The sequence below is a fragment of the Thunnus thynnus genome, chromosome 13 (genome assembly GCF_963924715.1).
Source record: "Thunnus thynnus chromosome 13, fThuThy2.1, whole genome shotgun sequence".
In the NCBI taxonomy this organism is placed as follows: Eukaryota; Metazoa; Chordata; class Actinopteri; order Scombriformes; family Scombridae; genus Thunnus; species Thunnus thynnus.
In genome coordinates this window covers 25,534,091-25,560,282 of record NC_089529.1, presented here as the reverse complement: position 1 = coordinate 25,560,282, position 26,192 = coordinate 25,534,091, and the positions used below count along the sequence as shown (strand labels likewise).

General features: G+C 42.5%; 1 protein-coding gene across 3 annotated transcripts in view; it reads left to right on the top strand.

Moving 5' to 3' along the window:
* The first annotated feature begins 333 nt into the window (after positions 1-333).
* vps37d (VPS37D subunit of ESCRT-I) overlaps positions 334-26,192 on the top strand; it is a 47,322-nt gene continuing 21,463 nt past the window's right edge. For 2 of the 3 annotated variants that reach the window (XR_010931200.1, XM_067608807.1), the window contains exons 1-2: positions 340-620; positions 9,329-9,500. Coding sequence is in view for 1 of the 3 variants with exons in the window: in XM_067608807.1 (XP_067464908.1) it covers positions 498-620; positions 9,329-9,500 (295 nt within the window). In the remaining 2 variants the exon portion in view is untranslated. Of the gene's footprint in view, positions 621-9,328; positions 9,501-26,192 lie in introns of all 3 variants that reach the window. The other variant, XR_010931201.1, reaches the window with a different exon arrangement.

The window sequence follows — 26,192 nt, the reverse complement described above, 5'->3', positions numbered from 1 at the left end:
AGATAGATAGATAGATAGATAGATAGATCGATATGACATTTTTTTTTCGGCTAACAGTGTTGCCAACACAGCCCAAGTGTTGGCAACACTTGATTAGGACCACTCCACAGACCACTTCCTAACTGGTCCAGACCACTGGCTTCAGCGTCCCTAGTGGTAGTAACCAGTGATCTGTGTTAGTGACCATTCATTCGGGCACCTGACTGTTGTTTCAAGAAAGACTTTTTTTTTTTTTTTTTAAATGTGAACTTGTCCTTTAAACATGATGAAAACGCTCACTAATTAACACGTGACATTTCAATTTATCGAGTATAAGTATAAGTGTTTTACTTTGAAGGTGTCAGCAGGAAGTGTGGCAGTTAACGGTTTGTGCGTTGACGTCAGTTGACGCTGCACACGCTGAACGCATCGCATTCCAGTGTGATTCCAGCGAGATGTAAGCGCTGTGCGGACTTAGTGTTTCCCCGCCGTCTCCAGTCGCATTTTGAAGGGATAAAATGTCCAACTTGAAGGAGTCCAACACTTGTCCTGACGGCTACAGGGCTTTAAGCACAAGTGAGCTGAGGGAGCTTTTACAAAATGACGACAAAATGGACCAAATCATTCGACTCAATGAGAAGGTAGGTACCCTCTGCTCCCCAAACAACCAAAGTGCCGTAAGGACGCTCTGCTAAATCTCTACTTTTATCCGTAAAACGATGTGGTTCCGTCGTTTTCCCCGCTCTTTGTTGTCGTTAAAAATGAGCGTTACGGTGTTTTTAATCATCACATTTGATGTGCAATGTGTGTAACGCAAATCCGCTTTACATGGCTCATCGATTGTCTGCGTGGCGAGTGGTCGGATTTCCAATTCGTCCCCATAACCCCCCCAGCCTCTGTTGATGTTTGCGGTGAATTATTAGTTACTGAAGCGAAGATAAAACATTAATTTATCTGTGTTGTGTGCACACATGATTATATTATAACCACAAATGTTCTTCTTGTGCAGGAAGCATCAATCTGTGTGGTGTTGTAGCCCCCATACGCGCCGTTATGTGGTTTGAGTTCTGACGCAGAACTGCCTTTAAAAATCTGGAAATATAGTGTTTCTTTATCTTTCCGTGTAGCTGCATACAGCTAAAAAGATGATTTGAGTGACTATAACAATTCTTACTTCGCATTATTCAATTCGGCATTACTTTAATATATATAGCGACACTTATTTTAATAAAATGTCAACTTTTATAACTGGTGGTCCTGCGTCGTCTTCCCCCAAAAAGATACTCGGGATGGTATCAGAGAGGAGAGTTAATTAAAAAAGGAGCACTTTTCTAGCAGTAAGTTGTGTCCTGAAGTATTGGATTTATGCCGAATTTAGGAGTGGGTTGTAACCTTTTAGAAAACATCTTAAAACGTATAATTTCACATGTACAGCTTTGCGTTTTAACATGGTGCATTTAAATTACAACATTTTTAAATGGAATTCCGCGTCCATTACTATACATGTAAGAGAGGCACGTTTAGGGGCTACACGATGACCTTCTTGGCGTCAAGTGATACTACATCTCTCTCTCTCTTTCTTTCTCTCTCTCTGACACACACACACACACATATATATTTATACAAGGTGTACCAGGGGCTCCCAAACTTTGTCATGGGCCCCATTTTGATTAGATTTGCCTTGGGGGGAGCTCAAATAGAAAAGACTCACAGTCAGGACTCAGTGGACTAAAGAGCTGCTTGGCTTTCTCAGCCAATGGTAGGGAGAAAACTACAATGGGTGCAGTGAAACATAACCGAGGTGGGCTAAGTCATCCTTGTCATATTTGCATCGCTTTCCTCGAGTACACTCACCGATTTTATTGTGAGTTCAAAAGCTAAATGTCAGGTGATTTCTGCTTTAAAGAGAGACAATACTCATTTGTCCTAAATAATCCTCTGTCAGGTCCTCGTCTTGGCGAAGGATGTGACATTTGAAACCTGGCTCTGTGAATGTGAAACTGGGACGACTGAGCCAAAGTGGTTGAATCTCACCAAGAGGTCATACAATTCTCCTTCCCCCGGGAGCAGAGCAGGGTGACTCAGAACCACCATCCAGAGACCTTTAGGGGGGGGTGTTTTAGCGAGTATTCACCCATTTATCTGTCATGAACTAATAACAGAGAGGACATTTATCTTATAAGCGGGCTGGTTTCCATTCTCCTGTCATTCCTGGAGACTACACCATGCTATATGTTGTCACGGCTGGCTGCAGTATTGCACAACGCATCTCTCATGTTCATATGAGCGTCGGAAGCAGTGCACTTCATTAATCTCATGTTAACGATCTGTGTTATGTAAACAACTCAGCTTAATCATTCATAATGATCCCTAATCAGGAATGCTACAGGCTGCTTCTTCTTATTCTCATTAAAAACTGGTCACAAAACAGGCTACATGTCATGTTGTGATATTTCCAGTGTAGCTGCAATTGAGTTTGATTTAGAGCTGCAAGCATTAGTCGAGCGACAGAAAATGAAATGCCAACTCGTTTGAGTCATTATTTAAGAATTTTTACATTTTTTATGTCCTTTATGATGGTATATCTTTCAGGTTGAACAATAACAAGACATTTTAAGTTGCATCTACAGCTTTGGGAAACATTAATCAACATTTCTGACATTTTAAAGACCAAACGAGTGATCGAGAAAATAATCTATAATGAGGATAATCGTTAGTTGCAGCTCTGGGTTTGATTGGAGAACATTTCACGATGATGTGGAACATCGAGTAACATCAGGTTTTCATGTCAGACATACAGGAGCTTCTTCCTGGAGTCGCTGTGATGTAGTGATTCAACAATCATGCGGACTGATTAATGTCTTATTAATCCTCAGAGGGGAAACTGATTTACAGGGAGAAATCTATGATAGAAGGAAAAAAAAAGGAGAAAGAGCTGTTGTGAGCTCGGCAGCCTTTAAATGTTCTGTAGCTGCAACAATTTATTTTTGGGGGGTATGTACATAAAACGCTTCATCATTAGGGCTGGATATCAGACCTCAAAATGTTGAATGTGTCTGATCAAAACTGTCAAGTAAAGCTGAATGTTCTGTCTTTTAGGTTTAGGCGACATCGGAGGAGTTTGGCCTCTTTTGTCAAATGAAAATGATTCTGTATATTATAGACTGATATCTATGTTTATATTTCTCAAAATAAGCCGTCGAACGGTTAAGAGTTTTTAAATTTACATCTGAAAGCGTGTGGTTTTCACTTTGCAGAAACTCTACTATCTACAAACTGTAGGAGGTGAAAGATTTAGTCACTGACTGTTTCCAGTAAAGTTAAACAGCTGTAGCTAATTAATTCAACGAGTTGTGTAAAAAAAACAACAACAAAAAAACCGGCTGTTGTGTGGGCCGTGATATACTCTTTGTGTAACTTCTCTATTTGAGAAGTAAACAGCAGAGTGTGGGCTGGGGCTGTGACTAAAGATTATTTTCATTATTGATCAATGTGTCGAAAATTACGCAAAATGACAACCGCTGTTTCCCGAAACCCAAGTTGACTCCCTCAAATGTCTCCTGTTGTCCCGACCAGCAGTCCACAGCCGTCATAGAAGACTAATGAAACCTGAAAAAGCACGTCGCTTTAAACTCATCCCAAAAGGTGTGAGAAGAGAGCTGGAGCCGTCCCTCCTCTACACACTACATGAAGAATTCTCTTTCATGGAAAAGACTTTACAGCCTGTCAATTTCATCGCAAACTGAATGTTAAATGGATGCCTGTTAGGCTGCAGAAAGTCTAATTAGGCTTGAGCCTCATTTAAGGTAAAAGAGAAACATTTATTTACTGCATTTCAAGTGGTCAGACCAGCAGCGTAGGCAGAAAAATTGTATTTTGAGAGGGCTGTCTTTCCCCTGAAAAAAGGACTGTAACATATCCGTCATGCATTCATTATAGCCTGCAGCCATTGTTGCTTCAGTACCGGTCAGCACACAAAAAACTAAATCTGCACATTTTACAGAAATCTGCATCCCTGCACTCTGTTCTATCAAGAAAACTGTGATGAGAAGCACCTTGATTTCCCATTTTTGACTGTGCAGGAAAATTCATACAAATACGGATGTGAATGTGGTTCATAAATCTGCAGGTGAAGCCGAAGTTGTGAGAACATGATTTCACTCGGGGGTGCTGACTATTAAACATCCCCTCCCAAAAAAAAAAAAATGTTTGAGTTTATTAAATTCTTGTAGCGATGCCACTGCAGTCTCCCCATTGAGAGAGAGACGCTGTGCACATTTATGCACGAGGCACAGCAGCCTAACTTCATTGATTATTTAAATCTCCCGGCATGCTGACAGGATCGGTCAGGATTGAATGGTAGTTAATGATCTGTGTTCTTCTACACATCCAAAAGGTCACACACACACACACACACACACACACACACACACACACAGTGCAGGTTCATATAGTGAAATTGTTTGGAGTAAAGCAGCCGTCCTCCCTGATAAATCCTGAGCTCCATCAGAGCTGTCTAAAAAATTCATTTCACAAGCTAAAACTTTAATTCTGTTTCCTCTCCAGGGTTTTCTCTGTCCTGTCAAGTTGACAGTTTTTAGTAGTCGAGCTGCCGGAGACAATTTTAACTGGCATGTGTCAACCGGGTCCGTAAACCGTGCGTCTCACACCTGCTTCTTTTCCCCACTGCGCTATCTTTACACGCAGGGTCTATTTTAGCCGGACTGGCTGGGACACGACAGAAAAAAAAATTATTATTGCGACAACACAAATGGGCCTTCAGGCTGCCGGTCACCTCAAGGCTGCAGCGCCCCTACTGCCCGCGGCTACGAGTGAAGCCGCATCAGGCTGACCTGCAGAAAGCGCTTTACCTCCGGGGAGCAAGCTGACCTCGTTGTAGGCTGATGAGTCTGGTGGACTCAGTTGGAAGCGAAGGAGTTTCTTCACCCTCAACTTTTTTTTTTCTTTTTTTTTTTTTCAAATAACACATTAAAAACTTCGCGGCGTTAATGTTACATCACCTAAAAAGGGCAGAAGGCAGCTCAGGAAGGTCTGCGTGTCTGAACCAGAGGAACTAATTGCATTCCAGTGAACTGTTTTAACCAGACGACAATTTAAACACACATGTCAAGTCAGCAATAAATCAAGTTTATGTTTATTTATTTCCTTATTTTTTTGTATATATATTTATTGTTACAAAACGTATTTTGATCAAACTTGGCTGGGTGGGCCAGTCAGTAATGTGGGTGGGCCAGTGCCGCCCAGACCCATTACTGGCTAGGCGCCGGGGTAAGACATGTTGAACCACAGAAAACAACAGAGCTGCTCCTCGTCTTCTGCGGCACCCGACTCCTAAGTGCTCCCCAAGTGTCATTTGTCAAGGATAGTAAACACTGTTTCAGATAAATTAACTCAGCTGTAGGTAATTAATTAAAAAAAAAAAAAGTGACTGTTGTCTGGCCAGGAATAGACTTATTGTGTAACTTTTCTATCTGAGCAGTAAACAGTGGGGAGGGACTGGGACGGCAGCTAATGATTATTTACATCATCAATTAATCTGTTGATTATTCTCTTGAATGTCAGAAAACGGTGAAAAATGTTGATCACTGTTTCCTAAAGCCCAAGTTGACATCCTCAAATGTCTTCTTTTGTCCCGACCAACAGTCCACAGCTGTCATAGACGACTAATGAAACCAGAAAATATTGATATTTGAGAAGCTGGAATCAATGCAGCTCTCGGTGAGACTTGATCTGGGTAACAGTGAGCAAAAACGGCAAGATTGAGACTGTCCTCCCAAGAAAAACGATACAATAGGTCGCAATTTTTTAGTCGCACATAAACGATCTATAGCTACGTTTGCGCGACAGACGCCATCTAGTGGCTGTAGTAACCCGGAGCAGTGATGCAGTCCTCATTCAGAGGAGGGGGGTTGGATGGAGGCATTAACCCAACACTGGACCGCTGTTGTTTCCTTTTTTTAAAAAAAAAAAAACACAACTACGATCGTCCCCTAACCTTAACCCCGTGGTTATTATTATAGCCATGACGATGAAGGTCGCCTAACTTAAAGGTAATAGTAACTTTAACCCACACCACGTTTTTTTAACTTTAACTAAGTTATCATTTTAACTCAAATCATGATCTTTCCTTAAATTTAACCAAGTGGTTTTTGTGTCTAAACCTAACCAGACCGTAACCACAGCGTTGCCACATCATAAAACATCTTTATTTTTTAACAGTGATTCGTAACGGTTTTGTAAATTACAGACAAATGATGTTGTCCTGCTGATTACTTCCAATAGGAGCATCAGATTAGAAAAAACGCTCCCATGTGTCGTTCTGGAGCGCACATGGTCAAACAATCTCTTCGGCCGTTTCATTCGGAGGACTTGTTGGTAAAGTTGCAGGCTGGGAAACCAAAAAAACAGCGTGATGAAAGAAGCAGTACAGCTCAGTAGAGTTTAAGGGGAACGGCGGAGTCAGGGGATAATTCACTGTGGGTTCGTTAATGTGAGTAGCACCTTTTCATTTAATCAATAATTATACTAGAAATATTGATTGAAGTTGCTTTTTAAACTCATCCCAAAAGGTGCAAGAAGAGAGATCAAGAAAATATCAAGCTGTCCTTCCCCTACAGACTTACAGTACATAGCCCTTCATTTCTCTCAGTTGAGTACAGGCTTGCAGTTACATGAAGAATTCTCTTTCATGGAAAAGACTTTACACCCTGTCAATTTCATCACAGACTGAATGTTAAATGGATGCCTGTTGCAGAAGGCTGCAGAAGTGTAATTAGGTCTGAGCCTCATTTAAGGTAAGAGAGAAACACCTACTCACTGCATTTCATGTGGCCAGACATGTGAAACCACACAAAACAACAAAGCCGCTCTTCGTCTTCTCAGGCGCAGAACACTCGACTCCTAAGTGCTCCACCAGTGTCATTTGTCAAGGACGGTAAACACTCGCTCCCCAAAAGACTGCAGCAGCCGTTGTCTGATAAATGGAGCGGACTAGCCATAGCAGGAAATGGCATGTCCGTTTTAATTCCTGTTTAAGGAAAACAGGACTGATGATTGGACTGTAAGCCCGAAACAAGCTGTGTTATCTTTATTCTCGCAGGACATTTGTAGAAAGAGCAGCAAATCTGTAGTATCTCTCTCTGCACCCATGCGGAGTGTCTCTTCACTACAGGGCACATTCTGCAAATTCCTCTGAACTTGGGACTACGATTGCTTCATACATCCTTTTGATGACCCGTAAAATGTGAGACAGATGCACCGTACAACACTGGACTCAATAAAAATGGCCTTCAGGCTTAAACTGACTGACTGTTGAAAGAAAGCAATTGAGCAAGAAAAGTATCCGGCTGGGCAGAGACCCAGGAATGCTGAGACTGATGGAATAGTCAAAAGAGAATTCAGATTTTTTTTTTTTTTTTTGCAGCGTGAAACCCACAAAGTGGCATTGTCAGTTTCTTTAAAGCGATGCTGTGACAGTATCGTTTGGCAAGACTTAAAGGGAGCGGCATTCATTTTAATAATTTATGGTTCTCTTATGGTCCAGTGACAATGACTCCCTCCCCGCCCCTCTGGACTGGTGACCGCCCCTCCCCCTCCATATATACACATACACCGACCACCATCTCTCAAACCCCCAACAGCATCACGACTACAGCTACACTCAGAACTGTGACCTCTGACTAGGGCTAGGCGATAACAGACAAAAGAGTAAAATATATTTCAGCTATTTTCAAAATTCTCAATTTTACTTCCCTGCAAAAATACAGGATACTTTTAGGACATTATGTGCGAGGCAGCTGGAGCAAGAATAATAAAAGACCTGCACCACCTGCACGGCTGTCATCATTAGGCATAAAATACAGCTTATTCTGTACAGCTACTGAATGCCAGTACCAGATGCCTCAACTAAGTAGAACATCCAGTATAATCATCAGTTTCAGCACATACAGCAGAAATGTCAGCTCGCTAATTGATTTGTTCCTTTCCGTTTGTGTTTCTTTACAAGACTCCAGCCTGATATCTGCAGACTGCTGCTAGTTACCAGGCAGGTAGGGACAAACTGAACAAAGTAGAATTTGGAAACTGTACAGTCGCTTCCCTCCTCGTCATCAAACATAAACCGAGCTATTTACAGTCTGTCTCTGTCATATGTGCAACCGTTACATTCAGTACGAGATAGTCAAAGACAGCTAGCCACCTGGAGTCACTACAGTCCCGTAAACTGCAGCATGTGAACATGTACTGTGACTAATCACGTCACAGTTTTCAGGACTGTCGTGACTCAAAACGGCTAATATAGCAGCTATCATCTTTTTGTGCATATTGTAATATGCATGTAATGGTACTGTAGCGAACTCCCACTGCATTTCAGTGGCATGAACACATATCATTCACGTATCAAGTTACTGCTGATGCGAACCAAACGTTTCCTGCTGCTGCTTCACATTAAAAGCTTTCTACCGGCAAACCAAATGAGAGGCTTCTATTGTGAAGCAGCTATGTAAAATGCAATGTATTTGTAAGAGAGGTGGCAGAGCTTCATTAGTGATGCTATTCTTTAATAATAACAGGTTTACACAACAAGATCGGGACACATTAAGCACTGTTTGTTCAGTGGATCAGGTTTGGGGTTTTTGGGGGGTGGGGGATGGGTGGTTTACAGGATTTAACAATATATGAATATCACAAGTGAAAAGACAACATGGCACAGCAGCTCTTTATCAAACAAACAAACAAAAAAATAAAGAAATGAAATAAAGAAATATCAGGAGGCCGCAATGCATGACTGTTTTCAAACAGAATGATTGACAGAGTCAAAGGAGGAGGGGGCGAAAGAGCAAATCAGTTTTAATATTGCAGGGAGGAAGAATAGTATAAGCAGAGAGGTTAGATGAAGAGATGCAGATAACAAGTTTTCTACAACACAGCCCACCTCCACCAAGTCATTGAAGTGAACAACTTTTACCTTGCAGTGCTGTATAGTGGAAAAACATTGTGTCACGGCTCAGTTAGAGTCCCTGCCGCTATCGCCAAATGACCTTAGCCTTCAGGTGATTCAGTGTTCTGTGCAGCTCCCATTTGCCGGCAGTAGAAGATAAGCCAGTCTGCCTACATACAGTGATTGTATCTGGCAGCTCCCAGTGACTTTCTAACACACAGAAAACTTTCATTTCAGCTGCGCCTCCCTCCCAGCTCTGGCTCGATTCAGGCTGTGTGAACTCCTGCAGCTGTACCACATGCATGTCAGATGGGTCGTCACGTGAATTTGTGAACAATAGTTGTCATGCTGTTGAAACGTGATCTGTTTCAACTTTGTACTTCTGTTAAGTTTCAGGACCTTCAAGTGGACAGGGAGATGCTACTGACCTCCAATCGGAGTTTAGCCGAGGAGAGCCTCGCCCGACGACCCCGCCTTAATAACGGCAAACTCCAACTGGCGGAGAAATACCGGGAACTGTCCAACCTGGCAACCACATGCTGGGAAAAACAGAGTCAGCTTGGTGAGTTTACCCCACTGCACAAGAGACAAAAGGGGGAAGGAGGGAGGGGGGGGTTGGGTGCAGTTTCTGGTTCCATATAGGATGCCAACAGGCGATTACTGTCAAGGCATAAGTCAAGAGGAGTGAGGTTGTGATGACAAGGTCACTGGTTCAAATTCCAGTGCTGGATGGGTAAATAAGGCTTTGCTAAGTGGAAGTGAGGCGCCGCTGCAGCTCTCTAAAAGCCATTTTTCTGATGATAGGACAGCTTTCTGTATGACCATAAACAGCTGACTAATACCAAAGTAGTGTTAACTTTAGTGACTTTAGTGAAAACAAACCAAAAGAGGAAATCACAGGTTAACCACTTAAGGTTAAAACTAATTATACATGATATCCCACAGTGGCTCCTCACTGTCTTACCTTGTAATTGCACAAATAGCCTTTACCGGAATCTTTGAGACATAGAAAGCAAAAATGAAATTTAAATCACTTTTGACTCGCTGTAACACTCTCGCTGGTTTAGAGAAAAAAGGGGAAGTTTCACATCAGAGTAGAGAAAAGCTTCCGTGTCAGTGAGACAAGCCTTCAGCCGCTCAGCGAAAGCCTCAGCATGACTGGGGTTCGGTCATGGGAACGAAACGGAGCATATCAAATGCCAGCAGGAAGCTTGCAGCAGTTGTCAAGGAATTTGCAGGGTGAAAGGGGCCTTGTCTTTGTTTAGGCAAGTCATGCTTTTGACGGGGCAGCTATAGGGCAGCACCAGAAGATGTCTTCTAAGCCTCAGCCCTAAATTTTAAGCCTCATGGGCATGCTTACACTGACAGTGTAAGAGCCCAGCAAAGAGCAGGTGATAAATCCTGCTGCATTAATTCCCAGAGGTATTGTCAACTGTTACTTATTTATAACTCATAACGTAAGCTTTTATGGACCAGGCGCAGTGCGTGGTTTACCCTAATGAAAACAATTCCTGCTCCAAACCCCAGCTGCCGGCCAGTGATGGAAGTTTGGAGGAATGTTAAACTTCCTGTCAATGTGTGGGCATTATACAGATGCTATCCCACCTCCCCAGCAAAGTAGCAGGATGGGCGGGGGTCCATCCTTCCTCTGCAAAACATCTGATTCTCATTTGGCGCAACAAGGGAAGGGAGGGGAAAAAAAAAAAAAGGATAAATGAGGAGGCTTTTCTTAAGGCGAGTAATCGTGGCAGAGACGAACTGTGGAGTGGATCAAGGTAGACAGCTGTGTTGTTGACTATATCCTGCTGTTGGTAGATGGGATCTGTGACCAGAAGAAGCTGGCAGAGTTTGTTGTGGTGAAGTTGCAACCTTGAATGTTTCTTGACGCCAACTCCAGACAGTTTCTCACAACCATTACTGACATCTACTTACATCTGCTTCTTTCTGCTGCTACACGAGCAGCTAATCATCGACGCTGACTTTCAAACTTTTGAAATGAAACATAAGCCCCTTCACACACACTCTCACACATAGGTCGCTGTTCTCCTTCTACGAATTTGTTTTGCCAAATACATTTTGAGGAGTATGTTCAGTGACGTTATTTTCAACTCAAAGAGTTGTTTTTGTTCTACGTACAAATTGTAGGAAGTTCATTGAGTTGGATGTTGGACAAATAAAGCGGGGGGGTTTGACACTGGAGAATTGTTTCTGATCCTAAACAGGGGCGTTTGGAGGACTTTTCCCTGTCTATCTAACTCAAACTCAGGCCGCTTTTGTATTATTGGCTGCTAACTTTGTTGAAAATTCTGGTATGTGATATTGATGAAACATTGCAGCACCTGGAGAGTCTCCAGCATGCACACGCCAGAGGTATCTTGTAGTTCATCTTCAAGATAGGCAGCGTTTGCAAGCATGTTTTGATTTCATAACTAAATAATTACCTTTTGCGAGACCAACATGAAGTATATTGTAAACTTCCTACACCATCTCTCAGAGATTTATGTTAGCGGAGCAGCGATCAACAAATGAGACCAGCTGATCAACACACACTGCAGCATTAAACAACTTAAACCAACTCTGGTGCAAAGAAAATAACTCGGTGCTCAGTCGGTTTCAACTCACAAACCCTGCACGTGCTCAGCTTTCCCCCGGAGCTGACGGTGCAGCAGAGAGGCTGCTCTCCACCGCTGGAGACATGACGTTAATAACGACACAGCAGAGCACTCCCACCTCTCACCCCTCCCCCTCAGTTTGTTATTCTCATACAGGCAGGAGACTGTAAGATGATTTCAGATTCATTAATTAGTGCTGGTAGCTTTTTAAAATGAAAAGGCTGCAGACTATCTACCAGTTATGTTTCATATTGTGTTTCAGTGGAGTAAGGAGACCAGTCGATGGTTTGGCACACAGTCTACTGGAGCAGGAGACTGAACATAGTGCCGCCTTTTCTATTCATTCAATCAAGAATCAGTTTTGAATCCAGAACCAATCGGATCAGCACCCAAGTATCGTGATAGTATCGAGTGGGGAGATAAGCATCGTCCCAGGCCTACAAAATAAACACTGTCACTTGTCACAACCTTTATTTTCCATCTTTTTGTTCCGTCTTGGCATAAATTAAATCCCTATGGACACTTTTTGCTCGCATTCACCGTCACTTTTCTGCCGCTCGCTCTGTGCACTCGCTTAACTACAAACGCTAATTTACACACTCACTACACACACTGCCTTTGAAAAACCTCCGTTTGGAAGGACATATAGCCCTCGCACCTCACCTTTCCCCTCTATCTCAGCGACCGGGACATCACTACTCCTACAAGTGAACGTGCAAAACGGCGGTGTAGGGGCAAGTGGTGTATTGGGATCGGCCCTTTATCTCTTTTCTCTCTTCTAACCTCTCTCCTCTCCTCTTGCTGAGTTTAGAAAAGAACAGAGAATACCATTAATCCTGCAGGGCCAAACTCACTCTTGCAGAATAATCCACTGTCATACATTGTGTCAGCACTTTGTTTGTTTATCACTTTTCCCCTCACTGATTAATTGACTCTGTCATGTCATTTCCTCTCTCCTCACCTCACTTCTTCGCCTCCTCTTCCAGGGCTCCAAACTAACTTTTCCACTTGTGCTATCATGATTTGGTTGTTTTTTTTTTTTTCATTGGTCAAAATCAACACTGATGTCCTCGACATTTCTGTTTCTGCTCCCGTCAGCAGTCAACATGAACAAAGAGAGACTAATATATGAGGTTGAGAAGAGAGAGTGAAGATAAATCCACATTTAAATCCCAGAAGTTTGATAAATAAATTCGGAGCTGTCATCCCGCCGGTGAACGTCTCCAGATCAGAGCAGAATCTGGTGTGACTCCAGGTGTTATTCCTCCAGAAGCTCCGGCTCCGTCCCCGCTTCTCTCCTCCAGAGCTCCCTGTTGCTCAGCAGCTGTCTGTCAGCAAGCAGCGGCTCTGCTGGTCCTCCACACACACACACACATGCTCACGCGCTGTGTGTAGGGCACCAGGTGCCGGAGGGGGCACCAAAACAGCCTAATGATCACCATGCACTCGCACGAATGCGACCACATGAAAATTTTAACTCTCTCACTCTCACTCACTCTCTTTGGTCGCAGTCTTCTCTTCTCTCCTCTCAGGCCGAGTTTAGAGAAGAACAGAAAATACCATTAATCCTGCAGTGCCAAAACATGAGGACTAAGTTACTCTTGTGGCATCATTTCGTCATACAGTGTGTCAGTACGTTGTCTATCTCTGCTTCTGTCCTCACCTCCTCTCCTCTCTGTCCCCTCCCTCTCTGATGGATGATTAATGATCTCAACGCTTGTGTGTGTATAGTCAGTATTTCTCATTCTGTTTCTTTTCCTCCTCAGGTTTTGCTCCAACTATATATGTTATCTCTTCTTGTCGCTGTCATGTCTCTCCTCTTTCTGTTCAACTTGTCTGTCTCAGGACTTTGAAGGGAGAAGCACATTTATTAAAGACCTTAGATCTTTTACATTTCAGGTTTTGCTCCGAGTACATATGTTATCTTTCCTTGTCACTGTCATGTCTCTTCTCTCTCTGCTCAACTCATCTGTCTCAGGACTTTGAAAGGGGAAACATCAGACTGTAGTGTCTTGGCTTATGTTGAGCAAAGCTATCAGTGACCTCCCAACCGTCCAGACCAGCCAGTAACGCCTTCTCAATGGACATTACAGCCAAATGACCGAACAGTTCTTGACCCATTGTGCTTTTGAGCCGAGTATGCAGTCGTCACAGGCACTGAAAGATCTTCCACAGCTGCAGCTGCAAACAGGGATAGTCAAAGCCACCTGAAAGATGGCCTTGAGGGTGGGGAATATATCACCATCCAGGAGGGAAAAGATGCCTCGGACATTAGGGCTTGTGTCCTGGCCAACAAACTCTGGCAGTAGTTGTTGTTGTTGTAATGCATGGCAATTTGTCTTAGCAATCCTTCAGAGGGGAGCTGTTTTGAAGCTGGATGACATGACTGTATGTCGTCATAAGTTGTGCTCCAATTCCTGACAACCTGCTCTCAAGCAGTCTGTCGAGGACTGGAAAGAACAACCTCTGTCTGAGATGATCTCCTGAGCTGAAGTCTGAGCTCGTACCACAGGATGACTGAACTACATGCTCATCCATCCTTCTCTGCTTCCTCCATAGACTAGTACTATATTCCATTACATATGGCCTTTGTCCTGTCATACATGTCCACAGCCATCTCTGAAGCAGATGTTGGAACATCACCAGCATGTAGATGAGTGGGGGGGGGGGGGCAAATCTGCAAAGCTTTGACTGCAGTCCCGTGGTTAAAGGTGTTGAGATGTTCTGAAGGGTCCGGATCACAGCACACAGGGAGGTTTTCCAGGATGGCTTTGGACAGGCTCAACCTGCCCAGCGAGTCTTGGAAATGGACAAATTCTCCCTCCCCTTATTCCGAGCTGTTTCTTCAAAGCTTTCAATTTGTCATGATTGACTAGTGATGTGTTAAAGAGCAGACACGCTCCAGCAGATCAAACAAGTCACATGCTTCAGGGACAGCTTTGCAAGTGTGGCAAAGGACCGGATTTAGTTCATGGCCATAGCAGTGGACACAAATTGCCTCAGGATGTTTTTGTCTAAAGCGAGCTTGACCACCCCCTACTGCCCCGCTCATGACGGAGGTGCCATCATATACTTCCAATCCATGTTTGACAGGCTGCTGCTCTACGGTGTCGGTGATTTTTTCAGCATCAAATGCATCAAGCTTGCAAAATCCAAGGAATCCTTCCTTTTAGCATGTCTCGTGAAGTCACATATCTTAAATGCCAATCTCTTGCTTCATCTGCTATGATTCACTACATTTTTGCTGCTTTGATCTCTGAAATAATTACTGCTGTTATGATTTCAGAGCAGCTTTGGATCATCTCGTTTTTGGGATGACGGTGAGATGTAGGTAGTATGTTGATCGAATTGCTTAAGTAGCTGCACTCACGCCATTAAATTGCCTTTGTCATCGCTATCTTCACCCTCATTGTGACCCTGAAAAGCGATCTCCTGTTTCCCCAGAAAGGTGCCACTATGTGTTAAAGGTTTCCCTTACGTTCCCAACCTTTTTCACTGATATTTGCTCCTTGCAGCTGCTCTGTCACATCGCCATGAACTTGGAACTAAAACTCTTCCAGGACATCATTGAGGTCTTCATGTATGGTGGAACTCTCATTCTTCCTGAAGGAATTTAGGGCTCGTTTCCAGTTAGTATACCCTGTACTCATGAGGGAATCTTTCTGGTCTCTTTAGTTGTTTTGGTTTTGCATAAAGCCTGCAAACGAAGCAGAAAGCTACATTTTTCTGTGCAGAGTATTCCAGCTACTCAACGTTTGAAACCATCTCTGTTGGAACGCTCATTTTTGTAGGCCAAAACTGACTGTGTGGGAAACCGTAATTCTTCACTTGCATTGGCCCTGTTTGTGGGGTCCCTAAGTAAAGGGCTTTGACTGTGTGTGTGTGTGTGTGTGTGTATCTGTACCAGAGGCCTCCTCCTGGCTCTCCTCTCCCTCATCTCTCCTGTCTCTTTCCTCTCTTTCCCAGTTTTCTCTGGTAGCTCTCTCTCATCTCTCCCTCCTCTGTCCTTCCTGGCTCATCTGTAGTTGGAGACAAAACATGAGTTCATAAGCTCTCACTTAAATTATTTAAATAAATTACATGTGCCAACATGCAGCTATGTGTATTAATCTTAGTGTCACACTAGCTACTACTATGAAATGATCTTTATGTAGCATCTCTAATCTTTTAAGTAAAGTAAAACACTCATACATCAACAGGGGTGGATTTAGTGATTTGGGAGCCCCAGGCAACTCTGTCTTGCTTTACAAAGTAAAGAAACAACATTTTGATTTTGGGATGGTTTACATGCACTTTGGGATGGTTAAAATAGTTTTTTGGGACGGTGGTCTGGAGCTCTGAACCTGACTGTGGTCAGCTGCAATGCCATAAGATCTACACAGCTCTCCTTAACCAGTATTATTGCTATCATGCCTGACAGGCTAGCTAGCCAGCCAGAGGAATGGCTACGCTAACTAGCTGTTGGTAGACAGCTATCTTCCAAAGCAAACTGTTCCTATAGTATATTTACCAAGTGTAGAGTTAATTGCATATCATTTTCACATGTTTGTAAAAGAGATTGATACTCGGTAAACACTTCATCACATCACCGGCCTCTCAGCACCACGCAGCAATGCTGTCGCCGCTCATCAGACCTCAGCATCTCTCTGGCTTGCATCAGTCAGCGTATTGGGGTTAGTAGGTGTCGGCTGCAGTAGGATGAACACACCCTGTTAACTTCTTCAGTATTCAACCAGGACCATGATCTTTCCCAAACCTTAACCAACATCTGTGAACGCTTAAACATAACCATAAAAAGATATTGTACTGCAAGAGGGGATGTTTTCAGAAAAACAAATGATTCATTACATACGTGAACATTTTGAAGATCTGTTTTGAATAAGCATTTTGCAACTTGAATTAATTAAAAACATTTTCTCATGTTTATGAGTCTTGCAGCGTAACGTTTATTTTAAAACATATTTGCTATTACAAATTAGTCTTATGTAAACTTAATTTTTAAGAGAGAAAAAACACTCTTGAGACACTAAAACTAACTGTTTAAAAAAGTACTTTTATTCTGTCTTTAGGCATATTTTTCTTATTTTAATGGATAACAGACCAGATCTTCACAGCATCAAATCACTTTGAGATATTTTTGGCCCAGATACAGTGCTATTTAAAACATCAGAAGAAAGTGTCAGACTTGGTGTCACTACCTATGAATCAAAAAGAAAGACATTAGATATTTGAATCCAAGATCAGGTAGAATTTTTAAAGAGAAGTCACAACTTTAACCATCATGGAAAACCTGAAAACAAGGCATGAATTTCACAGCTTTGAAACAACTTAAACACCATTTGTCAGCTCTGTTAGCAGAGCGGCTTCATGTTTGGCTCCTGGCACCAGTTTAGTCAAACCATTGTCGGTAGACTGTAGCGGGTCGTTTGATGCTATTGAGTGTTTTCAGCTGTATGACTGCTGCAGTCTACTGACAACGGCTAGACTGCACCTTTTTGTCTATTACAATTCTTCCTTAATCTCCTGTAATCCTCAAGCCAATATGCCTCACAGGAGCATTAGAAGAACATTAAAGTGTAGAAATGGTGTTCTTGTGACAAATAGAACATCAAGTCGAACCTTTACACATTGACCGCACAGTCCACAATCCACATAGGAAGCGAGATGCGAGCGGCACGTAGGCGCGTTCTTTCCGCTCAATCCAGACCCCGGACCGCCTCCCGACCTTCATTCAGCGTCTCTGTCCGCAGAAGCAGCCGTCTGTCAGCAGCAGCTCCTGACCAGCAGCCGGGCAAACTGCCCTCACCAGGCTGACTGACAGCAGAAATTTACTGAACCAAAATAGTTTTCATGTCGGCTACACGGGAAGGAATTGACAGCGTTTGTATTTATTGATTCATTGATTTTATTTCCCGGCCCGCAGTAGTGGGAGAGAGGAATCTGCCTGTAGTGAAACAGACGAGCTCACAGACAGACTGGGAGCCTTGATCGATCAATGTAGATAAGTTCAAAACACACACACACACACAGCGGTATATATGTGTGTTTTATGCGTCACTAAACGCAACAGAAATAGACTTAGAGTTTAAAAAAATGCGGGGGCTTTCCGTGAGACTTGCGTGACTTGTGCGTAATTTGGATTCACTGTGGGTTGATGCATTTAATAAAACGGAAGCGTATCTGTTCCATGAGGCGCTCGAGTGTGACGGATGTCAAAAACGCTTCTAAAAAAAAAAACGCGTTCTATGTGAATCGCCCGCAAGTGTCTTCACATCTACTAGTTCAGGATAAACTGAGGCCAGCCTCTGAACATACTACTGCAGGACTGGACTTGCTATGTCTTATATTCATACTTGCATTTGTGATGTTGGGTGTGTCATCAAAATGGGATTATGAGGCTTGTTTATTTCCATTATAACAGATCTAAGTGAATCTCAACTGTGAGACAAGGCTTTTATGTTCACTTCCTCTGGGAACCCAGCAGACTGAGTCTGTCCGGCACCTCTGTAACCGGAGAACAAAGCCCAAAGCACTTGTAACCAAGCTTTTTATTTGGGACTTTCCATATTCACATTAGAATAACAGCTTTACACCCTTTGACTGAAAGTCAACAAGTCACTTGTGAATTTAAATGGTGTAAAAAAAAATCTGAATGCCTGAGTGTTTTTCAGTGTGTTATACTAACTTTGTGTTATAGATTTAGACATTTATGAGGGTGTTTTGCTGCCAGGTCAGGTTCACTTCTTGTGTCTGCAACTTAGCTCAGTGTCTAATAGATATTTAGGAGTTCAGATGAAAAGAGGTGGTGTCGGAGCATTCACAGAGCAAGTTAAGATGCTGAGGGTCTTACTCCCAGTTGGTAGCACAACAGTAAAGTTTCCTTCTACGTCTACACAGACGCAGGGTTTGATAGCTACTGTAGGCTTAGTTCTGCATTTCAATGAATTGGCCATATTACATTACATTACATTTATTTGGCACATGCTTTTGTCTAAAGCCGTTTACAACAAGTGCGTTCAAACCCAATAGGGTCAAGAGTTAGACGTCATCAATCATTCACATTATTAACTAATGTTTAGAAAATCGATTTTTGACATTCGTGAATAGATTCAGAATCTAAGAAGATAAAAATTGTGAATCGATTTTTTTTTTTTTCCCACCCACCCCTACCTCACACTACCACACATCACTGGCCAGCGGTGTGGAGGTGAGGAAGGACTCAGAGTTTTAACTAATCTTTCTAGTTTCCCTGCAACGATTAGTCGATTGGTTGCCAACTATTTCAATAATTGATTAATCATTTTGAGCCATTTTTGAAGAAAACAATGTCTAAATTCTCTGATTCCAGCTTCTCACATGCGATTATTTTCTGGTTTCATTAGTCTTCTATGACAGTAAACTGAATATCTTTGGGTTGTGGACTGTCAGTCAGGACAAAACCAGACATTTGAGGACGTCACCTCAAGCTTAGGTCAACATTTTTCACCATTTTCTGACATTTTATGGCCCGAACAACTAATCGATTCATCACAAAAAAATAGTTGACAGATTGATAATGAAAATCTTAAATTGCAGCCGTACTCTTTAGCCTGCTTTTCTCACTCTTAACTCACACAATTTCTGTCACTTTTCCTGTGAACAATGGAGTGAAACATTATGAATTCTTGTCAGGAGAGACGGTCTGAAAATGTGCTCCATTATCACCACATTTAAACAACGTCACACTTCCCTCCTCTCTCTATGAAGGCCGACTTTTCACTCTGTCTTTGAGTGTAGCCGTCCAGAACAACTGTTAACACTTCACACGTCTACAAACTAGTTCTGATCGAGCATAAACCGACCTAAGGCTTCAGCAAAAGAGCCGAAGTGTAGGGTTTGACTGGTTTGGAGGCAGGAAGGAGCAGCTGGCCGTGGTGGAGAGATACGGGGAGGTTTGTTTGGTTTTTTTGAAGTCTTAATGTTGCTTGGCTTGCAAATGTCTTCAAGTCAGTCAAGTCAGCCCTGAAAGTGTTTTGTTAGCTCAGTTAAACCTGCGGGAAGGCCACCAAAGGATATAAATTCATGACAAATAAAAAGAAGTCTAAAGTGTCTGCTGACCATCATCTGTCAAACAGCCAAGAATTACTGCTGTCATTGAAGATGAGGAGCTCAAAAAGACAAACGGACAGTCTGAAAAAACGCTAACTAGTTTTGACCGCCTCCAAGAGTCTGACAGGAGAGAGTGTGAGTGTGTGATTGACACACAAGATACACAGATGTGGGATTTACGTTCTGCTTTAAAGAAAGTATTTCACTTTTACAAGAGAAAACTCATCTCTTCTCCTTGGATTGATAGTATCTCAAGAACAGGACAAGTATGAAAGTGTATCTTTTAAAACAGGTGCTGGAAAAGCGGTGGCGTCTTTATATTAGGGACAATATGGTGTTATGCACCAAGGATTGCTGGTGGTCTTGACTGAATGAGTTCAAATCATAGCGGCAACAGTGATTTTTAGAATGACATCAACAAAGAAACTGTATTTATATTGAACGGTTACGTCTGGCTGATTCCTAACCTGCATAAAAAGGTCAGTATGTGGTCTGTAATCTCTCCAGGGGATCCGATCGCTAGTTCGTGGGTGGGAAGCCAGTTAAGGTTTCTGTCTTTTTCACTGCATTCCTGCTTTTCTTACTGTAATGATAGTCCTTCCTCGACCAACAGTAGGGTTAGCAGTGACTAGAACCAAATTGTTTTAGAACTAGGATATTCCAAATGAGAGGAAAACTAGGAAAACCACTTGTAGACACATGGGTTCTGGCTTCAGACAGCCGTCTTAAAGCCAACATTAATCTCATGAGCTGCATTGACCGTGGCTGAAAAGGCCGGGGAAAGATCATCAAGCCACAGAAACTCAAACAACAGGGTGTAAGGGGGAAAAAAAAAAGATGATCACACTGTTTGATTGGCAGGATACACCACAGTGAGGAGCGCCTGGAAGAGACAGATGGTGGCAGAAATGGAAAGGCTGATCCTGTAGTGCCAGGCAGCATTCAGCCTCAGAGAATCCTGAATGAACTCTAAAAAATACCAAGTTGTTACTCTCACTCTGTAGCGTTTCACGAGAAGCTGTGAAGCTGTTATCACACTTGTTTTGGATACGACAGGAAAGCTTCTCAGCTCGCTGTGCTTTGACGTTTGTGTTAGAGAGGACGCACATGAGGCTGGAGTGCCGCAGGGGTGTAATTCACTGCTGAGTCGCTGGCTAATTTTCAAGCCTCGGATACATCCATGCCCTGCAAGGCCCCATCTGTAATACCATGACCTATTTGTGTATAATCAGATTCCCAACAACCAATCGGTACAGTAGAGTTAGCAGCTTTTTCGGGGGAAAGAATTGTATTCATTATTATCAACCGATGGCATCTCCATGTTTGTGTTGTTTCCAGCTGGCGCCCCATCAGTCACTCTCATTGATATCCAACATGTTACTGGCAGATGATGTTACTGGCAGGTCAGGCATGAAACGTGGAAATGTGTTTTGCTTAAAGGCAAGAATGGATGCTGTAAAGAAAGCCATCCTGCATCCATGCACACTTTACTGACATTACTGATCATTTATTAATGCATATACGGTAAATCTATCCACTTCCTGATGTGCATTTTTATCAAACATTCCTGTCTCACATCAGAGACTTTTCTGCTGCATTTATCTGTTAATATAATCAATAAAAATGTCTTTTATTATGGAAAAGCTATTACAAACACTGACTGTGTTCAAACACAACCGGACATCAGGGACGGAGCTGCAGTGCTCATGTGATGTCTGGCATTTAGCGAGCGACACGAGGCAACACAGGAAGTTATGAATGATGCACTAGGTAAGAGGTTATTTTCTACCCGACCTTTTAATGTCATCTCAACAGTCACAATGTAAGCCTACTTGGTGATGACATTTTACATATATAATTAACATATAATGTATTAAATAAGGAATTAGAAAAAAATATTTATTATGATATAACATATATTTATTTTCTCTGGAGAATTATCAGATTAAAGACAGTTCAGTCTTTGGAGCAGGAAAAGTAAATTATCTATTAGATCATTAAGTTAGATTAAGCGTTTTTATACCTATTCAAGAGCTAAATCTACTTTGATATCGGCTTATTTGTATTTTTTTCATCTGACTTTGACTTTTTATTAATTTATCTTTGCTCGAAAGGACTTTAGTTTATGTAACGTTTGAACAATGTTTACTCCCATCTGCTGTAAATCCCACCGCCTCCGCTCCAGTAACAAAACAAGTCCTGACAGTCTCGTAGGTAAAACACAAGACATGAGATTCAACCTGTCGTAGGAGTTTAGTGTGAGGCTGTTTTTTATAACTGGGCAGCGACTCTCTTGAATGAGAAACATTTGACTGGTACTGTATATATTGAGATAGATATAAGGAATACCTGCACACTGAATCAGTTTGTTTCTTGTATCCAGCACCTTTCCTAAGGAGGTCTGCGGATGTGCACGACTGCTTTGTTTCATCACTGTATATACAGTATATTTCTACGTATATACACCAGTAACAATCTTATTTATTTAAAAAAAGGAAAGATAATAACAGATGAGACAAAGCAAACTCCACAAGCACATGACAGTCTCCTCTTGAAGGTGTTGCACTTGATTGTACGCCTGAAAAGTGAAGGAAGTAATTAAGGCCGCAACTAACGATTATTTTCATTAAGGATTAATCAGACGATTATTTTCTTGATTAATCGACTAGTCGTTTGATCTTTAAAATGTCCAAAGTCTAAGACACAACCTAAAGTTTTGTCCCGACCGACTATATCGAGGAAATAGCGGCGGCGGCCCGATAGGAGCGAGGGATGAGGAGAGCGAAGAGAGAGAGAGAGACAGAAGACGGAGGAGGCGGGGGAGAGCGAGTCACGGTGCAGGTGCCTCCTTCTCCTTCTCCTCCTCCTCCTCCTCCTCCTCCTCCTCCTTCTCCTCCTCCGCCCCGTTGGCCGCCTCGGTTATGGCTCGTGCTGCCGGTGTTTTGTCAGTCTGTGTCCAGCTCTTGCTGAAGCAGCAGCAGCAGCTGCTGATGATGATGATGATGATGAAAACAGGGAGGCAGGCACACGGCGCTGGCTCCCGCTGGGAAGAAGAAGCAGCAGCAGCTTCAAATATTATACAAATATTTGAATACTGATTTTGCCATTCAAATAACAGCAACAAACAAAGCTTCAAAGCGTTCGGTACAAGACTCCGCTGTGGGCTCTGATTAATTGTGAAAGCCATTTTTAGAAAATTTTAAATAATAATAATCATTCATTGCAGCCCTAAAAGCAACCCGTACCTTTGATAGTGTGTGTTAGATGCAGTATGTTGCAGGTTGTAAGGTTTCTCACAGCGAGCACTGAGGGACTAGATCACGTAAGAAGTAGCAGAGCCACTAAACTACTGATTACAGCTTCTGTCTGCAGTCTGAGACGTGTGAATTTATTCCTCCTGGACTTGTATCTCAGTGTTTACGGGGTCTCTTGTAGCCTCAGCAGGGCCTATTAATATGTTGACATCAGCTGTTTGCTGAGAGGTTGCTGCTTAGCCCGCACAGTGTGTTCACGCCAAATGTCACATCAATCAGGGTTTCCCGCAGCAGCACAAGTCCTCCAAGAACAAGATGTAGGTTTTGACTCCACATCGTCTCCGATCACTGTCGAAGGATTTTAACGCTGACTCTAAACCTGACCTGACCGAGCTTCTGGGGAATTGATGCTTGACAGTTCATTTGATTATGTTGTTGTGGGAACAAGCTCTTCAACTTTTAATGAGTACAGATCTCCCGCAAGCACAACAGCGTGATCTTTAGAAACATGTTTGCTTCGGTTGGTGTAGTCTGGTCGAGGCTGAGGAACATGAGCACAGTGCTGCCAATGAAAGAGACAGAAAACAACTCCAGTTTACTTAAATATTATACATTAGAAGACATATCTAATCCCTCTTGTTCACCTTATTAAATTAATCATGTTCTTCAAAGGGATATGTTTCTGATTAAACTGTGAAATTCCAACATATCCGGATCAATCCACATATATATATATATAAATATTAGGGCTGCAATTAATGATTCTTTTGTTATTAATTAAACCGTCAAGTATCTTTTGTAGAAATGCTGTGAAATAGTGTTAATTATTTCCCAGAGTCCAATCTGACGTCCTCAGATTTCTCTTTTTGTCCGACCAACAGTTTAAAACCCCAAAATATTCAATGTACAATGATATTAGTCACAGATAACCCCGACAATTTACACTGACGTACAAATGTCAATGTGCTTTGTTCCCTATAAATAAATGAATGAATGAATGAAAATCACGGAAAAACAAAGTCAGTGTTTACTACAGTTAAAAAGGTATCGTTTTCCTTGATGGGTAGATTAGAGAAGAACCACATGAAAAGTTTTCTTAACTATGTTTGTAGTTCAGCCTCATGTGACACCGAAACTTATTGATTATACAGCTTCAACTTGTGTTGCTCTTTTTATTTATTTATTTGTGTCTCTTTTTAATGTATTTTTGCGGGTTGTGTGATTGAAATTCAATAAAACGTCAGAGAAAACCAGTAAATCCTCACATTCGAAAACTGGAATTTCTTTTTTTTTTTTTTATTTTATTTATCAAGCTCTTTAGAAATCCATCTCTTCCTCACTACAGTGGAGGTGAACAGGATTTCATTTATGTAGGAGAGATGACAGAAACGTCTCCCTTCCAGAAACGGGTTCGCTGTTATTCGGGGTTAATCCTCTGAACGCACTGTCAGCAGTTTTCATGGTGACTATTTCTTCAGTTGAGAAAAAAAAAAAAAAAAAAACTAGTTCCAATAAAAACACTTTTTACAGGCAGATTTCTCAAAACCTGAGCAAATAAACTATATGCGTGGACAGATGCCACGAGGGGTAAGTGGGAAAGTATGTTACCCATAATTTGGGAGGACTGACCGTTAAGCAGCAGGGCCAACAGGACGCCGCGTCAGTTAGTCCATCTGTCCGTCTGTATGTCCATCCTTCTGTTCATCCAGCTGTTCCCAAAGATGTTGGATTATTTTGTTTGTTTGTTTTTTTTTAATCTTGTTTCCCCATCAACTCAGAAATCTCCCTTGATGAGCACTCTGTTGTTTTGGCGAGGTATCTTGATTTTTACATGAAATTTGCTGCGGATATTCGTGATCTCCATGGAGGGAAAACTGAGGATAAATCTGTCATCGTGCTTTTTTTCCTTCCAAAACTTTTGTTCCGTGGCATTGAATAACCATCGAGGCTTCTAGAGGGGCCACTAGAGGGGCACTTTTTAGTCTTGCTTAACAATAAGATGGAGTAGTAAGTGATCCTTCAGTGTTATGTTTTTGAAGGTATAATAAGAATGATCAACTTCATTTGTACAGTACGTTCCTTTCCAACAACACTGACTAAAAATAAATAAATAAAATCACTGTAAAGCTTTTTCTGAAAAGTGATTTAAGAGCAAAGACTGAACTCCTCAGGAAAGTTACTCCAGAGTCAGGGAGCCCTGACAGCAAAAGATCTTTTCATCTTTTTTGTGTTTGAGTCTAAATCTTTGGAAGAATAAAAAAGAAAAAAAACAAGACAACAGTCGGTGCAGTTCTCTCACAGTGTTTCTCATCTTTACAGCATCTGCAGTATGACTACCTCCACTCCCCATCATCTCATAACAGCTCCACCAGCGACACCATTCACTTGTTAGCGCGGCGCTGCATAACATTGGCCTCCAGGTCCACTCCCCCACCCCCCCCGCCGCCCGCCCCTGTCGCTCTCCACCTCCTAAAATGTAGGTCACATACAGCTGCTGTAGGAGTATTTGTTTGCCTGGCTGTCACCTCTCATTACACCCCCCCCCCTCCCCTCCCTCATCTGCAACATCTGAAGTGTGGGGTCACGAGCGAGGCCGCTCCTTAATGCTTGCGTTTTACTCCGCCGGAGTCGACGGCGGCCTAAAACTTGGCGTTAGATTATTAATGCTGAGGGGACGGCGTTACAGAGAGCAGAACGTACTCTGCGGCATCAAAGAAAGAGGTTTGTCGAAGCCGTAATGTTTTTCTGCTGTTCTTTTTTAAAAGTGAATTTTATCGTCTGTAAAGATCTGGGTGCATGATTTGACTGCCAAACTGCATTACCATACTTCAGTGACAAGCAGGGAACATTTAACAAGATGGTCTTGACTGGAAATGCAAGGCTTACAAAAGTGCCTGCACACATTGTCCATTTTTCCCCCCTCTATCTGTCTAGATAGGGGGTGGAGATTTTCCTCTGGGGGGGTGGGGGGTGGGTGGGCTTAGAGGTATTAGAGTCATTACTGTGACCTTTATTTGCCCCCCCAGTCTCTACTGAACCCTGTCTGACTCGTTGGAGGGGGTGGAGGGGGAGGGGTTAGCGTGGCTGTCACAGTGTCTCTCGGAGGGACAAGAGACACTTCGCAGTCAGCTGGGTCAAGCCTGCTCATAATGATGACCAACAGCGACGCCCAGGAGGCCAACACATGCTGTGTGTGTGTGTTACAGAACCACACTTTTACATATTTATCAGGTCGGCCATGCCCGTCTCTGCTTGTATCTGATGATCTGATGGTTGTCGGTGGTAACGATTCACTTTAAA